This window comes from Haliaeetus albicilla, chromosome 7, assembly GCF_947461875.1.
Source record: "Haliaeetus albicilla chromosome 7, bHalAlb1.1, whole genome shotgun sequence".
Lineage (NCBI taxonomy): Eukaryota > Metazoa > Chordata > Aves > Accipitriformes > Accipitridae > Haliaeetus > Haliaeetus albicilla.
In genome coordinates, this window is record NC_091489.1 from 5,534,210 (window position 1) to 5,553,471 (window position 19,262).

The following is a 19,262-nucleotide window of genomic DNA, read 5'->3' on the forward strand; positions in this document are numbered from 1 at the left end:
CAGAGAGCTGTGTACCATCGGGGGTGGCCTCATCTCTCTGTATCTGCCCAACTCTGGCAGGTGGAGTGGAGTAGCTCCACCTCACCCCCTATGTTGGCTGCAGAGCACAGCAAACTCACCTCTTCTTCATCCCTCCACAGGTATCGTCCTCTCAGACATTATAGAGAAGTACTTTGTATCACCCACCCTCTTCAGGGTCATCAGGCTGGCAAGGATTGGCCGCGTCCTCCGGCTGATCCGAGGGGCAAAAGGCATCCGGACTCTCCTCTTTGCTCTGATGATGTCCCTGCCTGCCCTGTTCAACATTGGCCTCCTGCTTTTCCTCGTCATGTTCATCTACTCCATCTTCGGGATGTCCAACTTCGCCTATGTAAAGAAGGAGGCGGGGATCGATGACATCTTCAACTTCGAAACTTTTGGGAACAGCATCATCTGCCTCTTCCAGATCACCACGTCGGCTGGATGGGATGGTCTCCTCAGCCCGATCCTGAACAGTGCTCCCCCTGACTGCGACCCTGACCTCGAAAACCCTGGCAGTTCAGTAAAAGGGGACTGTGGCAATCCATCCATCGGCATCTTCTTCTTCTGCAGCTACATCATCATTTCCTTTCTCATTGTGGTGAACATGTACATTGCCATCATCCTGGAGAACTTCAATGTGGCCACGGAGGAGAGCAGCGAACCCCTCTGCGAAGATGATTTTGAAATGTTTTATGAAACTTGGGAGAAGTTTGACCCAGACGCCACTCAGTTCATTGCATACAGCACCTTGTCTGACTTTGTAGACACCTTACAGGAGCCACTCAGAATTCCCAAGCCAAACAAGATCAAGCTAATCACCATGGATTTGCCAATGGTTGCTGGGGACAAAATCCACTGTCTGGATATCCTCTTTGCCCTGACTAAGGAAGTGCTGGGAGACTCGGGAGAGATGGATGCCTTGAAGGCCACCATGGAGGAGAAGTTCATGGCCGCAAACCCCTCAAAGGTTTCCTATGAACCCATCACCACCACTCTGAAAAGGAAACACGAGGAAGTCTGTGCTACAAGAATCCAGAGGGCTTTCCGGAGGTACCTCCTGAGGCGGTCGGTGAAGCAGGCGTCCTACATGTACAGGCACAGTAAGGATGAGGATGCCCTGAGAGAGGACGCACCCGAGAAGGAAGGTCTGATCGCCACCAAAATGCACGAGATGTATGGGAACACTGGGACAGATGTGGAGACAGCCCCTGCCTTTGGTCTTGCGCCCATTCCCAGCTCAGAGACGCAAGATGCTCCTAGTGAAGCAAAAGCATGGGATAAGGAACGCGTTGTGAAAGAGTCACTGGTATAACAGAAAGAGGCTTCCGTCTCTCACCCAGCCTGAAAGGACTTCATTTGTATCTCCTTTTCAAGAGCTCTTCCATATACAGATCAATCGATCTTAGATATTGAGCTAATTTCAGATATTTCAAGTAGACACCTTAACTTTGGAAGCAGGATCTCTTACTGATCCTGGTTTTCACAGCTCATTGCACTTGCAAAGAGTTTAATATTTTTCTTATGAGAATTAAATGTGAAATCTATTGTTGGTGAAAGAGAAACATTCTAGTTTTGAAATGATCTCATCATGGTAACGATGTTTTTCAGACATTAACAAGTGAGTATGGCTGTCCTTTTACTTACAGTAATTATTTATTAATGTTATTTCACATAAGAGATTTTCTTGTATATTATTCTTCCAGAGTGCAGCCAAGTAGCCCATGAAAGATGAGCCAAGTGAAATAATATTAAGAATAATTACAGAAAAGGCAAGGTTTTGTGAACAAAAATCTCCAATGTCTTAAGTAGCACCTTTCTTTTGAATATTTGAATAAGCTTTATGGATTATTTTTTGTTATATACAGAGAAAGTGCAATTATGTCTTAAAGATTTGTTTGCATAGACAAAACAAAGCATCTGCAGGTATGTTCTCAGGGTTAAATATCAGGTTTTAAAGGTCTCTGAATATGCATTGAAATCATAAATCATTCAGGTCTCTACAGTACGAATGTAAACTGTATTTACAGTCATGCTTCTTCTCTGTTTTCCCATTTCATCCAGATTTTGTGGCAGGAAAGCAATAGACAAAGGTAGGGTTTGGAAAACCTCCTCCAAGAATCCCCAGTCCCTGTAACAAAACCCTCAAGGGTTTCTTCAAGCCCATAGCAAGAGGAAATGTCCCACTGGAGTGCTCTTGGTTAGCGTTAATTAACGAGATGCATCCCTGGGGATCAGAGCAGGTGTTTGAACAGTCCGTGCAATGAGCTGCTACAGCGGGGTCCCTTAAATCCCATCGTCCACCGAGCACCAGGGGCCTTAATGCAATGAATGCTCCCACTGGAGTGTAAATCCCAAAATACTCAGGCAGAGCACCCTTCCCTTGGCTGGGGCTCTGGAGATGACCCAGTGGCACATCCTGGGGTCCCTGCGGACCCTGATGGGGCCAGGCAGGTCCTCACCAGGAAATCTCCCAGCAAAGGAGTATTTTCCTAGGGGGGAAGGGTTTTGCTGCTTTTTACACAGGTGGGCAAAAGGAAAGTAAATCAAGAAAAATGTGCAAAAGGCCCTGAGTTCATCTCTGGACCGCCTTCTGCCTTCAAAAGGGAAAAAAGCCTCTTGAGATCAAAACAAACATGAACCAAAACCTCTTCCAGTTAAAACAAGGGCTGCTTCTTGAAGCCAAATGGTCTGTCTTTTTGTATTATTATAATAATATTTTTTTTCTTGGGCTGATTTTGGCGCTGAGCTGTTACGGATGCCCCATGTTCAGGCTGGCCAGGAGTGGTGCTGAGCTTGCTTGCATCCACGTGCTGTTGGCCAGGTGGCAGAGCCAGGGTCGCTCTGCTCATCTCGTAGCATTGTGCTTTCATTTCCATGTTGCATAGGGTGATGCTCCCTGGAACAGGAGCCTGAGCTGCTTTAAATGGCTTTTGCGTGGGAAGCATCCATGGCACGGCGGTTTCCAGCCCGGATTGTGGTTCACAATCAATGCTGCTTGTACGTATGTGTCGTCGGTAATGGGAAAAATGCCAAAGAGCAAGATTTGTGTGAGCTAAAGCCATTTTTCTTTGTACCTTTCTTAAAATAAATAACTGTAAATGGTCTATTATTACGATACCAAGCACGTTGGTGTGTGTTAGAGGGGAAAAATGTTTTCCCTGCCCCTGGGAGGCGTAAATGCCCCCTCCCTTTGCTCCAGGGCAGATATGGGGAGCCCCTGTGCATGGCCTTGGATGGACCTGCCATCCTCAGCAGGACCTGGTGGTCCCATCCTGCACAAGAGACCCCCTGGGCTGCCTCCCCCTGGCACCTCCAACCCAGCCCAGACCCCAGAGCTTCTGCTCCGCTCACGAACAAGTCCCCTGGAGCCCTTGGTGCCTCACAGCAATGAGCCCTGACTCTAGGAGCTGTAGGAGATGCTGTTGCAGGTTCAACCAAGGAGAGAGGTGGGCTTGGAGGAGGTGCAGACCCCCACGAGCTGCCCCACGCCAAGTTCTGTAGGGCCAAACCTGCCCCACCAGCCACGTGGGAGCAGTTCAGCATCATGGGGAGAAGGCAGCGGTGGGTGAAGGAGGTTTCTGCGTCAATGTGCAGCTGGAGGAGGAGTTGCCTCTGGGACCTGCTGACGTCCCTGAGAGCCACGGCACGGCCTCGCCACTGTGTTTTCTCTCTCACTGGAACAGCTCGTCCCAGGGCTGGCGTAATTCAAGTTGAGAGCATCGCGGTACCGCGCGGGCAGGGGGCTGGAGGGAGGAGGTGGCACAACCCACCATCCCTGTTGTCCCATGGCAGGGGAAAGGACAGTGGTGAAACCCAAGCCCTGATGAATAGGAATGGGCTGGGGAAGGGTGCAGCTACCTGGCAGCGGCTCTGCTCTACCCACAGGGCATGGTCCGGCCACGGGCTGGGGAGCCAGGGTGGCCCAGAGAAAGAGACACGGGGACATGGGACCCTCCCTGTGAGACCATCGGGTCTCCCTACATCTCATGCCACCAGGTACTGCAGCACAGGGGACTTCAAGGGGAGATTGAGCCCCTCTGGACTAGGTCTGTGCCTGTTCACGGATGCCAAGGAGCCTGCAGGCAGTGCAGCAGGGTCATTTAGCCACTGTCATGGCAAACTCTTTAGTTTGTGCCCCGCTCCTCATTTTGCCTTACAGGGCTTTCCCAGGCACCTCCAGCATCCCTGCCTCGCACATCACAGCTCCTATCTCCAACACCAGGGCTTGACAAAAATCCCTCCAGTGCCTGCTGAGCACTTGGGCATCCCCCATCACTTTTGTCTTGCCAGGATGTCACAGCCGGGCTGTGCTTTTCCAGCGAGACCAGAGGTGATGGCAGCAGGGACTCAGCAGCACAGCCCCAACATACAGCACCGTGTACGGCATGACCTGCCTCCTCTACCAGGAGAAGGCACCTCTCCCATCATGTCTCTTTCCTTCCTGGGGCCAGCCTTTCTCGAGAAACCTTTATTTCTCCTCTTGCTTCATGTCCCCTCATATACAAGGTGAGACGCCAGCTAGTTCCCAGCAGCCACCGGATGCTCAGAACCGGTAAAAAACCACCAAACCTGCAGAAGGTAAAGGTCTGGGGAGGCCCCAGGCAGAGACACCCGGGCTCTGGGGACTAACACGGCTGGCAAAAGTACCCAAAGGTGTTTTTCACATGGAGTTACAGTTCAGTGCTTGCCCACAGCCGGTAAGCAGCAGCCGGAGGGCACAGCATGGAGGGAAAACATATTTCTGTGTCAGAGCAAAGGGGAACAGAGCTCACCCTGGGGTCCCAGGTTGTACTTCCCCAGGGAACGGTTGTCTCCAAAGGACTCATGGAGAAGGGTCTCGGTTATGGCAAATGGGGTGGAGAAGGGGCAGGCGTTGGCACCAAAGGAGGCAAGACCTTGGTTTGGCCATCTCTCTTCTAGATTTCACCCTTTCCTGGAAGGGCAGCTGCAGGCACTCTCTGGGATGCTGGGGACAGGACCTGGGGGACCGATCCCATTGCACCCCACAATGAGCAGGGAGAAGGAGAAACCCCACAACCATCCCCTCTTCCCACACCATTCCTGCTCTGACTCTTCCAACTCGGCCAGCATCAGCCCCTGCCCATCACCTGCAGGGCTAAACTGGGGGGGGATCTGCCCAAGCTGCTGTGGAGCTGGGGTGCAACCCTGGGGGTAACCCCCATCCTCTACCCCCCTGGGGATGCAGCGGTCGAATCCTGCTCCCTGGGCACATCCCCTGTGCTCAGCCAAGGTTTTGCATCACCAGGTGCTTTGCAGATGGGCTCATCTCCAGTTCTGGTGTGGACCCACACCAGTTGTGGCCACCTCCATCAAATAACACCACCATGACGAGCACAGCCTGGTGACACGAGGCTGGATGGTGCCCAGGGCGCAGGCACCAGCCACCCCAGCGTCTGCGCTGCATTCAAAACCGGCCCTGAGGGGAAAGTCCCCATCGAGGAGGATTTACATGAGCAGGAAAGGGGCCGTCTCGCGTAGCAGCAGCTTTGCCATTTTTAGGTACGGAGGCCAAGCCAGTCGGAGCAGCCGCTGTGTTTTGCAGAAGCAAGGGCCGGTGACTGGATGTTTCCCTGCCATTTGCAGTGAAAGATGGCTGATTTTTGCACGAGGCTCTGGGTGCTCCAGGTGAACCTCTGGCTGATGGCTCTGGTCACAGGTAGGCATCAAACACGGGCTTTGCATTTCAGAACAAAGAAACGTGCACCCAGGCAATGCACCAGCGTGCGTCCCTTGGTTACTGCAATGAGGGACTTCACCGAGGTCTGGCTTTAAATGCATTAGTTTTAAGCTTTGCAATCGCCACTCTCAGTCCTGCTTTGTGCAGGAAGCCAGCCCTGGGCACAGTAGAGCCAGGGTGGACCCGCAAGGGCTCGCGGCTCGACGCCTGCCTCGGGTTTTGGGTTTTGCTTCCCATTGGGGTGCAGGGAGGGGTGCAGAGATGGAACACTTTCTTGGGCAGCTGGCTGGCTTTGGCAGGAGCCCGATGCCTAATGGGTGCAGAGCCTGCTCGGCTGTGGTTGCAGGTGGCAGGAAAGAAAAGGTTGTTGGGGGTTTTTTTACCATTTATTGCTCTCAGAGGCCTGAGGATGGGGCTGGAACGTTGCTGAGGCTATGGCCAAGCCATGTCCCTTTGCTCCATGGGGTTCAGTGCCTGGGATCAGAGCAGAAATGGGAGGGAAAAAGGCTTTTGGGGGTGATTTGTGGGCCCTGCATGAACATCCCTGTGCTGTTCCCCTTTGCATCACCATGGAGAAGCAGCAGCTAAACCCAGGACACAGGCTCCTGTCCCCTTCCAACCCTTCTTGCTTGGTGCAGGGACACCCACAAAAACCTGCAGCAGATCCTACCCTCAAGTGGGGAAGCTTGTGCCCTTAGGAGAAAGGATGTTTAAAGGGTTTCTGTTGGGTGGCCTTCCAAGGCCAGCATGGATTCAAGGTTGCAGGGTTTCATCCCAGCTTGAAGAGAGGCTTCAAGGGAGGACAGGGAAAGCTCAGCCCACCCGTGGTTGCAATAGAAATCTTGGCTTTGAGGGGTGTTGAGGGCTTTCAGGGTGAGCAACCAGCCTGGTCTTCATTTAGAAACACCAACAAAACATGGAGAGCAAAGCCCTGTGTCCCGGCTGGCCAGCAGGACCGAAGGTGGCAGGGACACGTACCCAACGCACAGCCTGGATGAGGCACCTCTCCCCATCTCAGAAAAAAATGAAATGAGGCTGGAGGGGAGAGTTTGCCTGCAGAGATGTAGGTGCTGGAGGTGAACAGGGCAGCACAGACCTGGAAAAGGCTCTGGGGCAGGGAGGGGAGCCCACGGCTGAGCCAGCAGCTCCCTGCCAGGCTGTTGTTCAGGGCAGGAAGGTCTGCGGGAGGTTGGTAAGGCTCAGGGCAAAACTCAGAACCTTCCTTCTTCTGGGGGGAGTTTTGCAGCTGCCCCAGTATGCTAGGAGGGGGTGCAGCCCCCCCGCCTCCATGCCAGCTTCCCCACGGTGGGGTTTGGTGAGTATTCATCAGGCGGATGGAGCCGGGCACTGAAGCGGTGCAGTAAACAGGGCTGGTGCTTCCTGCCCAGCTGCAGCAAGAGGAACCGAGGCACAGGGGCACTGGAGTTGTGGGCAGGGGCACCCATGGGTGCTGGGGTCCCCCCACACGCACCCTGCTTCCTGCACGGTATCGCAGGTCCCACAGCTCCATCCAGACCTTGTTCCAGGGGGGCTGCATTGTTCCGGGGTCTGAGAACCCCCCTGGCCATCATGGGTCTCCACGCCCAAGGAAGACCCGGCAGGGAAAGGGTTTCTGGTTGATTCAGAAAATGGAAAGTGTAAATAAAGAGATATGAGTCTGTCTGGACCCTTTCTGAGAGGTGCCAGCCTAGGGGGATATTAATAGCAAAGGCAGGTTTCCCCAGGATGTCAACCAGAAAGCAACTCAGAGAAGATTAAGGAGATGGGATGGAAATAGAAGTGTTTGTACACAAATCCGTGCTGCCCCACATCCTCCGAGTGGGGCTCTGGTTGATGCTCCCAAGCACTCTGTCCCATATGGAGTGGGCACAAAGGACCCACGGTACATGCCATCCCATGTGGGACATCCTACATGGGCTTGTCCTACATGGGTTCTTGGCCGCTATCTCAGGGCCCTTCTCCTGTCTTGCAGGTGGGATCTCAGCAGACAGGAACAGCACCAGGAGCAGCACAGGTAACCTCTCAGACACATTGGGGTCTTTCCCTACACATGTCCCCAGGGTCCCTCCCATCCCCGCTGGCTATGCCACAGAGGTACCAGTCCCCTGCAGAGCTGGAGATGTCCCATCACTCACAGGCCTTCTCCATCACAAAGGCAATTCCCAGGCTGTGACCTCCTCCATGGCATTACCCCAGCCCTGCACCTTCCCTCTCCCTCTGCAAAGCCGGATCCATGTTATCTTTCCTAAGCACACACATGGTTTTCCTCTGCATTTGCAGAGCACATTGCATGAACAAGCTGTGCCTTGGGACCCAGTACTGGGCTCAAGCACACAGTGCTTGTGCCATTTCCACCCACGGGGTATTAAGCATGAACTCTGCAACCCAGACGAACCCTCAACCTCACCGGCTCTGGGACCAAAACACAGGCAAAAATACAAAATACAGCAAAATGCAAAAAATACGGAAGCACAAGAGAAGCCATCTGGGGAGATGGGTCTGTCCTAGCAAAGGCTCCGTGGTGCGTGCCAGCACAGGCTGTAATTTTGGAGCTGGGACTAACAAGATGTACATAAAGAAGTGGGGTGGGAGCAGCAAAAAAGTATTTGAGTGAAGCCATTCCCACAGAAAATTTGAGTTTCCACTAAAAGCATGTTTTCACCAAAATTCTCTGATGTCTACCCCCAGAGGATGATGATTCACCAAAACAAAACTGAATGCTCAAAAGCAGTATAATCCATGAAAATGGGAAGCTCTTGATTTGGGAGATGCTGGGGAGGGTCTCATGGGAGCAGCTTTTTTTCCAATGCTCTCCGGGTGCTGCGTCCTTGCTCATCACGACCACCCTCGTCCCCTGGCAGGCGGCGGGTGCCCTGTGGCACAGCAGCACCCACGCTACGTGGCGGCCAAGAAGAACATGCCCGTCCACTTCATCTGCTACTCCCAGGAGCCCCATAACATGCAGTGGTACAAAACAGCAGAGGACAGTGATGACCTCTATGGGCTGGATCACAGCACCTCCCGCTACAGCATCGAGAGGAAAGACAACCTCATCAACTTCACCATCTTCAGGATCACCTATGAGGACAACGGCATCTATGTGTGTGACAGCAAGAACCTCACGGCGGAGAAGAAGCAGCCGCACTTGTGCGCAACAGAGCTCAGGGTCATGGGTGAGTGGGACCTCCCCATCCTCTGTGCACCCCAGGAAATGCTCTTTCTCCTTCTCACACCCTTTCCCCCTCCATATGAACCCCACATCGTGCTCCTATTTACCTGCCTTTCCCCATGCTGGTGGGACCCCTTCAAACACAACTGTAGATGTTCCATAGCACTACAGAGGTTTCTTTGCTTATTGCCAGCCACCAAGCAGCAGGACAACCTCCCCCAGTTTGCCCTGGCATGTCCATCCTACAAAAACACACCTCAGGGACTGCATTCCCCTAATAAATCAGATTTTTCCTGGTCCTGACTAGTGGTGGGTCCTGCCCAAGGTGTCTCATCCCAGAGCTGGTCCCCGATGCCAACCCTGGGGGGCAGTTTGCAATGCTCTGGTCTCTCTCAAGGGCGAGGGCATGTCACCCTTGTCCCCCCAATCCAATTTTCCTGATACACAAACCTGCGGCCATGCCGAGCTTGTCCCTGTTCCCCGGGAGCCTGGCACAGAGGTGGGACTTGGGGCTCTCCCTGTGCTGCTGCCCCCAGGTCACAGTAGCATCCAGCAGATCCAGAGCAGGAACACCCTGAAAGACACCATCATCATCATCCAGTCCATCCTGCTTGTCATCTTCATCAGCATCCCCATGCTCCTCTTCCTAGACAAAGTAAGTGACAGCATCTCCAGCAGTGGGGATGTCCCCAGCTTCGTCGCTGTGGTGCTCACAGCAGTGTCCTGCATCCTGGGCAGGACACTGCTAGGGATGGGGACGGGCAGGCACTGGGTTTGGGGCTGTTGCATGAGGGCGTGGCTAGTTGAACTGGGAAAATAAGCATCTAAAATGGTATGTGAGACTGTGTGGATTTGCCTGTGGAAGCGGTGGGACCTGGCCTAGTGGGATGAGTCCGGGGACACAGGATGGGGGATCCTGGTGGCTGCTGACACCCAGCCTGTGACTCTCCTTTCCACAGGGTGAAGGCAAGGAAAGCCCAGAGGAGGACCACACCTATGAGGTAATGCTTCACTAATTACAGAAGTACCTCTATAATATCAACCTGAGCCTTGAAATAGCCAGTTGTGCCCTTGCTGGGTGTCTGCTAGGTACCACCACCCCTTGCAGGGTGCATCAGGGCATCTTCCTCCCAAGTGCCTTTTGCAAGCACTGAGCCAAGCTCTGAGCACATCCAGCCATCTATCGCCATCTCCTCCCCTCTCAGAAGCTGCCCCAATCTCTGGGGGAATAGCCTGGAGATGGGTCCCCACTTGGGATTCCCAAGGCGGGATGCACCGTGGATGGAACCATGGTCCCCCTTCCGTGTCTCAACCTCCTCCTTCTTGGCGCAGGGCCTGGAGGTGGAGCAGATGGCCACCTACGAGGACATCACTCCTTTCCGGGACGTGAAGGCCAAGTGGACAGTTGGGGAGCACCCAGGCGAAGAGTGAGACCAGCACCGGTGGCACGGCTCCCTGCCCGCACCCGAGGGGATGGGCTCCCGGCTCCTGCACTGGACCATGGCTCTGATGGACACCTGGATTCCGGGCTGCGATCTCGGACTGCAAACCACCTCCAGCAGCCTTGCACGGAGCTCAGGTCCTGCTGCCCTTGGGTACTCGCTTTGCCGCATCCGGGCTGTGCCCACCAAGGCTGCCCTGCCCTGGCTGTCGCTCTCACTGCCCCGCTGATGAATCCCTAAAGCCTATGTAGAAATTAGGAGCCACCTGCAGTCCCCCCACTAGCAAACCGGCCCCAAACCCTGGGCAGCCCCACCCCACGGCGCTGAGCTCCTGAATGGTTAATGCAATGGAAGTACGAGGGTGGGTGGTGGGTCTCCTCCAACCCCACCATCCCTGGGAAGAAAAGGACCAGGCATCATCACTCTCCACGCTGCAAGGACCCTCCTGGGCTGCGAGACCCCGCTGCAGCCCTGGCAGAGGAGCTGAGGTGAGCAGCACCATGTGGGTGTTATGAGAAGTGGATTTTAGTCCACTGTTTAGCTCTCAAGCCATGGACATGTCCAGCAGGCCAAGCTGGCAGTTGTCTGAGATGGAGGATCCTCCAAAAGCACCTCTTTCTCCCCAAAGACTACAGGAAAAGCTAGGGAGACAGCTGTCACCCAGGGGGTCTTGTGCAAGTCTTGCTCCTCTCCAGGCAAGAGCTGGCCCGTGTCACGAAGACATCCCCATGGTGAGGGATGCGTCCGACCTCAGAAGCCATGGGGAAGATGTAAATTGTGGGACACAAATGTCCAACTGCTTTTTCAAGTCCTAATAAAGATAATGGGTAAATTCACATCCTGCTCCACCCTGCCGTGCCTGGTCCAAGGGTGTCCCATAACCCTGGTGCCAGTGTTGGTGGGATGCCCTGGGAATAAGGAGCAGCTTTTTATGGCTCCAGCTTAGCTAGAAACCAAACTTCACCTCATCAGGGCCCCGAGCGCAGGCAGGGATATAAAGCCGGGAGCAGCCAAGGGGCTCTCCTGGAAGCTCTCGCTGAGCACGCACGGGGGATGTCCGTGGTCCCAAGACGCCAACTGGGGATGACAGACAGAGACCATCGCCAGGATCCGAAGCAGGAGAACAGGGCCCAGGGCCAGGAGCTCCGCTCCCGGCTACATCTGGTCTCGCAAGAGAAGCTGAAAAACATCTGGAGAGGAGCAGAGCGGCGCTAATTGGTTTTGTTAATAAAAACTATCTTGGCGCAGCAGCAGCAGCTGTGTGGGTGATGGGTCTCAGGGCTGGCTGGGCACCCAACACCAGGGCTCAGGGGGTCCAGAGAGGCACGGCTAGAACAGTTCGTTGGGTTTGTCTGGATGAGGCAGGACAAGAGGGTGACGAGGACTGTGGGGCTGAAAAGTCTGTCCCCCCCTCAGAGAGCCCAGGGCCCCTCTGCCCCTGTGGCTCATGACATTTCGGGCCCTGAGGAGAGGAAGACGGGACTTCCCAAAGTCCCAGACGGGACTTCCCACTGCTTCCCAAAACAGCCAGCAGAAAAGGGAGGGTAAAATCATGAGCAAACAGGGCTTTCCAGCAGGGAACAGGATGGTTCTTGTTTAGTAGTAAACCACCTTCATGGAAAACTGGTATTCCATCTAAATAGCACAAAACCAGCATTTTAACGTTGATTTTTACCAGTTAAATAAAACTATCCCAAATTAGTTGCATGTGCATGTATATAAATGTTACTTAAACGTGTTTTACTTACAAAACTGATTAATTAAAGAAAGGAACATTCAGAGTGAGAGAAGTGAACTGGCTGTTCCTGGTTTCCACGTCGGCCAAGATTGTAGGACTAGCAAAGCTCCTTCCTCCATCCCTTGTTTTCAGTTAAGAAATGGAAGAGGAAGGCAAGTTTTCTGGCCTTCCCAGTTCCCAACTGCTTTCTCAGCTCTGCATAAACAACTTGCTCAACCGACTTAACTGAATCATACAAAAATAAGGAGAATCTGCTGTTTGCACCTGGAGAGGAAGCCACCGATGTCAAAAGCAGTTTCAGCAACCCCAGTTCCGCTCTGCCACTTGGTCACCATCTTAGCCCAGGGCTTTGGCTTCCTTTAAAATGCCAGAAGCAAATAAATAATTCTGTAGTGTTAGTGTTTTATTTTAAATGCTTAGACTGGTTTCTAGGGAGCCTAGAGATAGGGTTTGTTTTAATTTTATATTGAGATAGGTTTGTATTTAAAATGCATTTAATGTAAATAAATATATTTCAGTATATACAGTCCAGGCTCTGTATTTTGACCTGATTTGTATCCCTACCATCAGCAGGACAGCCAGGCAGACAGACTGGTTGCAGTCCTGGACATCCTCAGCCTCATCTTTAGAAATGGGTTCGGTGAAGCTGAGCAGTTCTAGTAAATAAAACCCATCAATTCAACCTGAAAAGGAATATTTACCTTCTGAGTTGTGAGCTAGCAGAGGTAGTCAACCATCACTTAAAACCTCTGTCAACCATGTCGTTGCCCACTGAAGTGCAGAGCCTGGGCTGTGGGCCAGCAGCTGGCTCCTCGGTCAGGATTCACTGGTTGCAGCTCATCCACCAGCCTGGGAAGGTCCTCTCCACACAACCACCCCAGGCTGGGGGGTCAGGAGGACCCAAGGAGTGCGCACGCCTGCAAAGAAAGTTGCTTCACTTGTTCAGATGCTGCTGGTGATGCTCAGGGCAAGGCGGGTAGACATGGGACCACCCTGAAAAGAACTGAGGGGGTTTTCTCTTTGAAAAACAGAAAAGAAACTTGGAAATTACAGTGTCATGCTGCTTTATGAGATGCTACTTTGGGTCGCAAATGCAGGCATTTGAAAGCCAGAAAAATGCCAAGCTGCTATTTGAGAGCTGCTTATGCAACGTAATTCTGCCAGTGGCATGTGTTTGCCCAGCCCAGCATTTCAGAGTCACGCACTGCCTTCTCCACGAAGCTTCTGCCTCATTTAATGCCCAGAGATGATCGGGGACAAACCAAGCCTCAGGGGCACCACACAGTCTGGATCATCCTGGCATCTCTGTGCTTGGCTGCAACATAAAAAATGTTGATTTTTGCACCATGTTTTTACTTACAGACCTGGAGAGGCAGATGGGCAGGACTCGGGTGCAAGATGCTGTACCAATTTAGCTGCTGTGGTCGAGCATCATCATTAACAGGCAGCAGAGCCTGTGCTGGGCTGGGGTGCCCGCTGCTCTGCTCATCTCTGACAAATATTGACGTATTTAAACACAATCCGGAGTAGAAAAACACACCCAGATGTTGCTGGCTATTGGGTGACGGGATACCTGATAGCTGCAGGACCCACTGTTCCCTCTTCTCTAGGGACTGACATTTACTTTGCGACACCACCACATCTCCAGTGAGCAAACACCCAGGGGCTTCTCGGAACAAACCGCGCTCTCCCTGCCTTGTTTATTAATGAGCTCTCGCACCCTCTGCTCCAGCCGCCCTGGTGAGGATGCTGCCTCTGGGAAATTGAACCTATGCCAGAGGGGCACAGCAAACCCAGGGCCCGGGGGAGCCAAATCACCACTCCTAACCAGGAAGCAGTCCTTGATCCCCAGACAAAGGGCCAAAACAGGGTGGTTTGGGGCAATTGGTGCCTTATGGGGAGTAAAAGTCTTTTAAGACCCTCCTGGAGTTGGGCATCCCAGGTTCTGTCTTGTTTTGCTCAAAAGCAGGGATAGATGTGCTGTGACCTCTCCTCTTCCCCATCTTCTCTTGCTCCTTTCCACACCAGCCCTCTGCTTAATCCAGATATTTCATGTTTGCATCTCAGGCAAGAGCAAGCACATGCTCATAACCAGATCTTCTCATAGCCTTGTCCAGCTGAGGATGTGAGAAACCTCCCAGAGCTCTGGCATCTGGATTTGCAGCGGGCAGGGTGGTACCTGAACAAGCACCTGGGTATGACAGCTCTTTGTCACACCTATGGCAAACCAGCTCACCAAAACTATTTGCTGAACTTTTGAAATTTTGGTAGAAATTACTTGGCTGAAATAGGATTCATCTGACAACATCCATCCAGCTCTATCCCTGCTAACAATAAAGGGGAAAACATCTCACTTGCTTTAAGTCAGAAGTCTACCAAACTGGCCAGTCAGCCCAGTTAACTGTGGGCCAAGGCTCAGAGCCAGGCAGAATAATCAGGTGGACATGGCAAGTTCCACTGTGTAAAAGCACTGATCTGATTTAGGATGGGTCTTCCAATGATCAAGAAAATTTTATTTGCAATAAACAGCAGAATATGGCAAAATCATTCAGCACTGGTTTCATCCCTAGGCAAACAACCTCCCCAACCTTTACATCTATGTATAAATGACTACAATTAGGTAGCACCATTGTGAACACTTGTGCATTTATGCACAGAGAAGATACAGAGATGTTGTTGTGATCATGAACACATATATACATTTTAAACAGACACCCTGCTATATAAGGGGTGGCTCAACAGTTACCTTTACCAGCCTAGATGAAAGGAGGAAACATTCATTGTCAAGCAACACCTGAGCAACTCACCAGGCAGAAATGGCTCCAGGTACTTTTCTTTATTTCAGTTTTAATGGATTGCCAGGGCTGTGCATGCTTAGGGTGATGGGAAATGATGACGGGGCAGTACTGTGGTGGGCTATACACACTCAGTGCCAGCCCTAAATTAAAACGTGTCAACTTATAAATCAATGAAGAAGAAATACCTCTCCTTACAGTGTGACTTTAATCCATGAATTAACTTAGGTAGTCTTTAGCCTCAGCTGGGCAAGGAGAGGGTGGAGAACATGAAGAACAAGGTCAAGCCACAGTTATAATAGTTATTATTAACATAAATGTTGGCAGGGATATTAAAACTCATATTCAAAGCTTACGACGGGTATCAGGATGATGTCTAATGTGTATGTCCAAGTCCTACAGGCTCCAAGGCATTCCTCCACTGAAGGGTATTTGTCTGAGATTAACTTTGTGGTCTCTGTAAGCACAGATGGGCATTGTGTGAGTTAGATGTTGAACGTTGAAAACCTTTACACTTGACAAACATCACCAGATTCTACAGGTATGCCCCAGAGAGCAAAAATAGCTGGTCACAGCACAGGTAATGCCATCAGCTCTTGTCCTAGTGAAGGCAGACAGCCAGTTTCACATCAGCAGCATGGTGTAAACCAAGGCTAAAGTGAGGTAATCCCAGGCCCTCGCCTGGTACTCACCATCCCCTGCTTGCTCACACAATGAAGCGTACACTGTGCTCTTCTCATGAGGGCAAGGCCTACAGAAAAACATGAGCATGTTAGGGAAAAACATAGGGACACACTCTAGTTTTCATGGGGCAACAATGACTCTTCAGCTACAAAGACGCTGCTTATAACACTGGGAGCAGTACAAGTCCCGAGGGCACATCTAGTGAAAGGGGACAGGGTTTCATTTGATTTGGGGGAGGGCTAAGCTCACTCACAGAGTCTAAGAAGACATTAAGGAAGGTGACCCCTTAGCCAGCATCGACAGAAGAGGCTGGGAATTAATTAATTCCCAGGTGCCACCTCCATCCTCAGGAGTCACTAAAGGACTGCTAACACCTTTCCTCTCCACTTTGCTGTAGGGTCATGGTTTTCTCCTCTCTTCATTGCTGTGATCACCCTGGGACTGCAGTGGCCACAGGAAGCTGCCACCTTCCCGGCCATGCCCCTTTCCAACCTGTTTGCCAATGCTGTGCTGAGGGCTCAGCACCTCCACCTCCTGGCTGCGGAGACATACAAAGAGTTCGTAAGTGTCGTGGCCTCTGGGCATCTCCACATTAGCCTGATGGTTTCAGGACTGTATAACTTCCTAGAAACAGAGACTTTTCAACTATTGGTGTCTCCTCTGTCAGCTCTTGATGAGATGAAAGGCTCTTAATAGGACAGGGCAGGTTATGCCCCATGAGCCTGGACCCTGCCTCCTCCTTTCAGCTCTCTGCCCCCACATCTGATCCTGCAAAGTCCCCTCCTCAGGGCCATTGCTGCCCACATCCAAACCTACTGCACAGGATCACCTGTCTCAAAGAGAAAGCTGGCTCTGAAAGCAGTGGGAGATGGCACGATATTTTGCAAGACTTTCCTGTGTCGGTCACCTTTGGCCCTGGCTGATTCTGAATGCTTAAAACTATCCAGTCTCTGCTGTTGCCAGGAGCTGGCATGAGCTGTCACTTTGGCAAGAGCTGTCCTTGGGGCTCATCTACTCCTTGGGAGAACCCAGTCCGAGTGTGTTTTGCATTCACCTTAGCACCTTGGCTTAGCGAGAGGAAGACCTTTAGGTCCAGTAGCTATTGTGCCAACGTATGAACTCCTGCTTCCTACCTGCCAACCCTTTACAGAGACACCTCATGTCTCACGTGTATTTCTTGCAAAGAGTAACCATTCAGGACAGCTTGGGAAAGTGTCTGTGGTCTTCTCCCAGTACATGGGCAACAGACCTGAGTGTATTTGGGATGTCTCCACAGGAACGCACCTATATTCCAGAGGACCAAAGACATGCCAACAAAAATTCCCAGGCAGCATTTTGTTACTCTGAAACCATCCCTGCTCCCACGGGGAAGGATGATGCCCAGCAGAAATCGGTAAGTTCCCACCCCTGGGGCAAGCACAGACCTGTTTGAAGAGCCCAGCTGTACTTCATTACAGGAACAGAGAGCTTCCATCTGTGAGCACTTCAGTGCTTCATTCCTCCTCTCCCTTTTTTACTATTTAAGCCCTGCATGAACAAAGATTCTTCTGGGTTATACTATGAATCATATTCCCATTCTAAGGATGAGAAAAAACTATTGCCTGCACAGGACAAATGGCTGGGTGGTGCTCCTCAGCTTGCAAACTTGTTTGTATCTGCTGAAGCTGCAGCAGCAGTAGCACATCTCTGGGTCACCTCCAGGCTGCTTCAGAGGGAACAGGGCACACAGGTAATTCTACCAAATACCTCACCTGTACAGCTTTGACCCTTTCTTTTCTTAATTTCAGGACATGGAGCTCCTTCGGTTTTCACTGGTTCTCATCCAGTCCTGGCTGACCCCAGTGCAATACCTAAGCAAGGTGTTCACAAATAATCTGGTTTTTGGCACCTCAGACAGAGTGTATGAAAAACTAAAGGACCTGGAAGAAGGGATCCAAGCTCTGATGAGGGTAAGTTGCAGCATGTAGTGTGGCTACAGAATAAGAGAACCCCTAGATACAGGGCACTCAGCTCTCAGGGTCTTCCATGAGATCCAAAGACCATGAGAAATCTCCCCACCTCCACTCTGAAGACCAGTGGCATCCTTTGGACTTTGCTTGCCTTAAGGTAATGAGATCATGACACCCCATTGTACATGTTTCATCACTGGGCAGTATAAGAAAACACATAACAAATGTTAACAGCACTGCCATAACCACTCAGATAGCAGTACAGACCCAAACTCTTTCCAAATCCAGCACCAAAGAATACTCAGTTGCTTAAATCTGCTGTACAAACAGGAGTATAATGTTTGCTACATCTCCATGCAAAATACTTTAAAGTGGACTAAATTTTGCAAGGTTTGCAACCTGGCTTTAAGGACTCCTGACGTTTTATAAAAGCAACCTGTATAAGTCTGTGTACAGATGGAAGCCTAGGCTCTGATGTTTCTCTCTTGCAGCACCCAGACAGCTGAGAGCTGGAGAGTGATCTTCTTCAAGGGTCACTCTTAATTTTCGCTTTGTTGTTTTAAATGAAATTGCTTATCTGCCAGGACACCTTTTCAGTTACGCTTACTCTATAACCAAGTTTATCTGCCAGCATCACCAGGTAGCCAGAGCTCCGAGACCCATATCTGTGAGAAATGAGTCTGGACAATTATTTACATCTAGCATCTAAATAACTCTGAAAGTCAGGCCCCGAGAGTAAACGGACATCTTCTGTTCTGGCACTTCAGCTGGAATAAGTAGGTGTATGTATCAGCACCACTTCCAGATTTTGCTCTCCATTTGATATATGCTTGGGCATTGGGAAGCAGTACTCAGAAACTAGACAAATAATCACACTTCACCCATTTATGACCCTGTTTAGTGTCCTGTTTACTGTGCCAGCTGGTCAGTGAAGCAGGGCAGGAGGAGTGGCAGGCTGCAGATCTCTCAGCTCCAGATGCATGTGGCTTGGGTCTGAGTTAGAGCTTTGCCCACTGGGAAAATGGGAGAAAAGAGAGAATTATTTGCCTGTTTCCCCGTCTCCTTGGCTAGAGTAGCTACAGAGAGACCCTGCAACTTTCTGCTTATTTTAAGACCCCCGAAGACACACTCCTCCCTCCCTGCAGCCTTGTGCCCAGTTCCCTTCTCACTGGTAGCAATTAGTGCAGCATCACCCCTGCAGAATTACCCTTCCTGTAAACACATCAACTCAAAAGTCCGTTTGAAATGTGATCAAGGGGGGGACTGCCAACCTCCTCTAAAGCTAGCCGGGAGCCTTGGCAATGGGCCCCTTGGAGGATGCTCGTCCCCAGACCCCCAGCACCTCTCCATCCTCTCACAGGAGCTGGAGGACCGGAGCCCACGGGGTCCCCAGATCCTCAAACCCACCTACGACAAATTCGACATCCACCTGCGCAACGAGGACGCCCTGCTGAAGAACTACGGCTTGCTCTCCTGCTTCAAGAAGGACCTGCACAAGGTGGAGACCTACCTGAAGGTGATGAAGTGCCGGCGCTACGGCGAGGGAAACTGCACCGTTTGATGTCGGGGATGGTTCCCCACCTGCCCCGGTCCCTCGGCGGCTCCTTGTAACGAATATTGGAGAATAAACCCGCTACCTGCTCGCACGTCTCTGGCTGTCGGGGGCGGGGGGGGCTGCGGGGACGGGCCGCCGCTGGGAGAGGGTGGATTTGGGGCTGGGGGGGGTGAATTTCGAGGGGGCTTTTCCCTCACACTCGTGGCTGAGG

General features: G+C 51.7%; 3 protein-coding genes and 1 long non-coding RNA gene across 5 annotated transcripts in view; 3 read left to right on the forward strand and 1 right to left on the reverse strand.

Moving 5' to 3' along the window:
- Window positions 1-3,138, forward strand: part of SCN4A (sodium voltage-gated channel alpha subunit 4) — a 44,636-nt gene extending 41,498 nt beyond the window's left edge. For both annotated transcript variants that reach the window (XM_069786738.1, XM_069786737.1), the window contains one exon: window positions 141-3,138. In XM_069786738.1, coding sequence (XP_069642839.1) covers window positions 141-1,333 — 1,193 coding nt within the window. In that variant the 3' untranslated portion in view covers window positions 1,334-3,138. The remainder of the gene's footprint in view (window positions 1-140) is intronic.
- Window positions 3,139-5,499: 2,361 nt separating this feature from the next.
- Window positions 5,500-12,552, forward strand: CD79B (CD79b molecule). The gene is made up of 6 exons (XM_069786740.1): window positions 5,500-5,698; window positions 7,692-7,733; window positions 8,581-8,892; window positions 9,425-9,543; window positions 9,848-9,889; window positions 10,221-12,552. Exons 1-6 carry the CDS (start codon window positions 5,632-5,634, stop codon window positions 10,317-10,319), a joined length of 681 nt encoding a protein of 226 aa, XP_069642841.1. The 5' UTR covers window positions 5,500-5,631; the 3' UTR covers window positions 10,320-12,552.
- Window positions 12,553-16,003: 3,451 nt separating this feature from the next.
- Window positions 16,004-19,139, forward strand: LOC104318771 (somatotropin). The gene is made up of 4 exons (XM_009920173.2): window positions 16,004-16,108; window positions 16,824-16,940; window positions 17,335-17,496; window positions 18,857-19,139. The coding sequence occupies exons 1-4, from the start codon at window positions 16,025-16,027 to the stop codon at window positions 19,055-19,057; spliced, it is 564 nt and encodes a 187-aa protein (XP_009918475.2). The 5' UTR covers window positions 16,004-16,024; the 3' UTR covers window positions 19,058-19,139.
- Window positions 18,367-19,230, reverse strand: LOC138686011 (uncharacterized). Its single transcript, XR_011325339.1, has 2 exons — window positions 19,007-19,230; window positions 18,367-18,509 (listed from the first exon to the last, which is right to left on the reverse strand). It is a non-coding gene; the product is annotated as an uncharacterized lncRNA (long non-coding RNA).
- Between the last annotated feature and the right edge of the window lie 32 nt (window positions 19,231-19,262).

Bases quoted from the DNA above. Each gene is read 5' to 3' on its own strand.
- LOC104318771 (XM_009920173.2), top strand. From the start codon at position 16,025: ATGCCCCTTTCCAACCTGTTTGCCAATGCTGTGCTGAGGGCTCAGCAC. The intron at 16,941-17,334 runs GTAAGTTCCCAC...TCTTAATTTCAG, and splicing joins ATGATGCCCAGCAGAAATCG to GACATGGAGCTCCTTCGGTT. The intron at 17,497-18,856 runs GTAAGTTGCAGC...ATCCTCTCACAG, and splicing joins GGATCCAAGCTCTGATGAGG to GAGCTGGAGGACCGGAGCCC.
- CD79B (XM_069786740.1), top strand. From the start codon at position 5,632: ATGGCTGATTTTTGCACGAGGCTCTGGGTGCTCCAGGTGAACCTCTGG. The intron at 5,699-7,691 runs GTAGGCATCAAA...CCTGTCTTGCAG, and splicing joins GCTGATGGCTCTGGTCACAG to GTGGGATCTCAGCAGACAGG. The intron at 8,893-9,424 runs GTGAGTGGGACC...TGCTGCCCCCAG, and splicing joins AACAGAGCTCAGGGTCATGG to GTCACAGTAGCATCCAGCAG.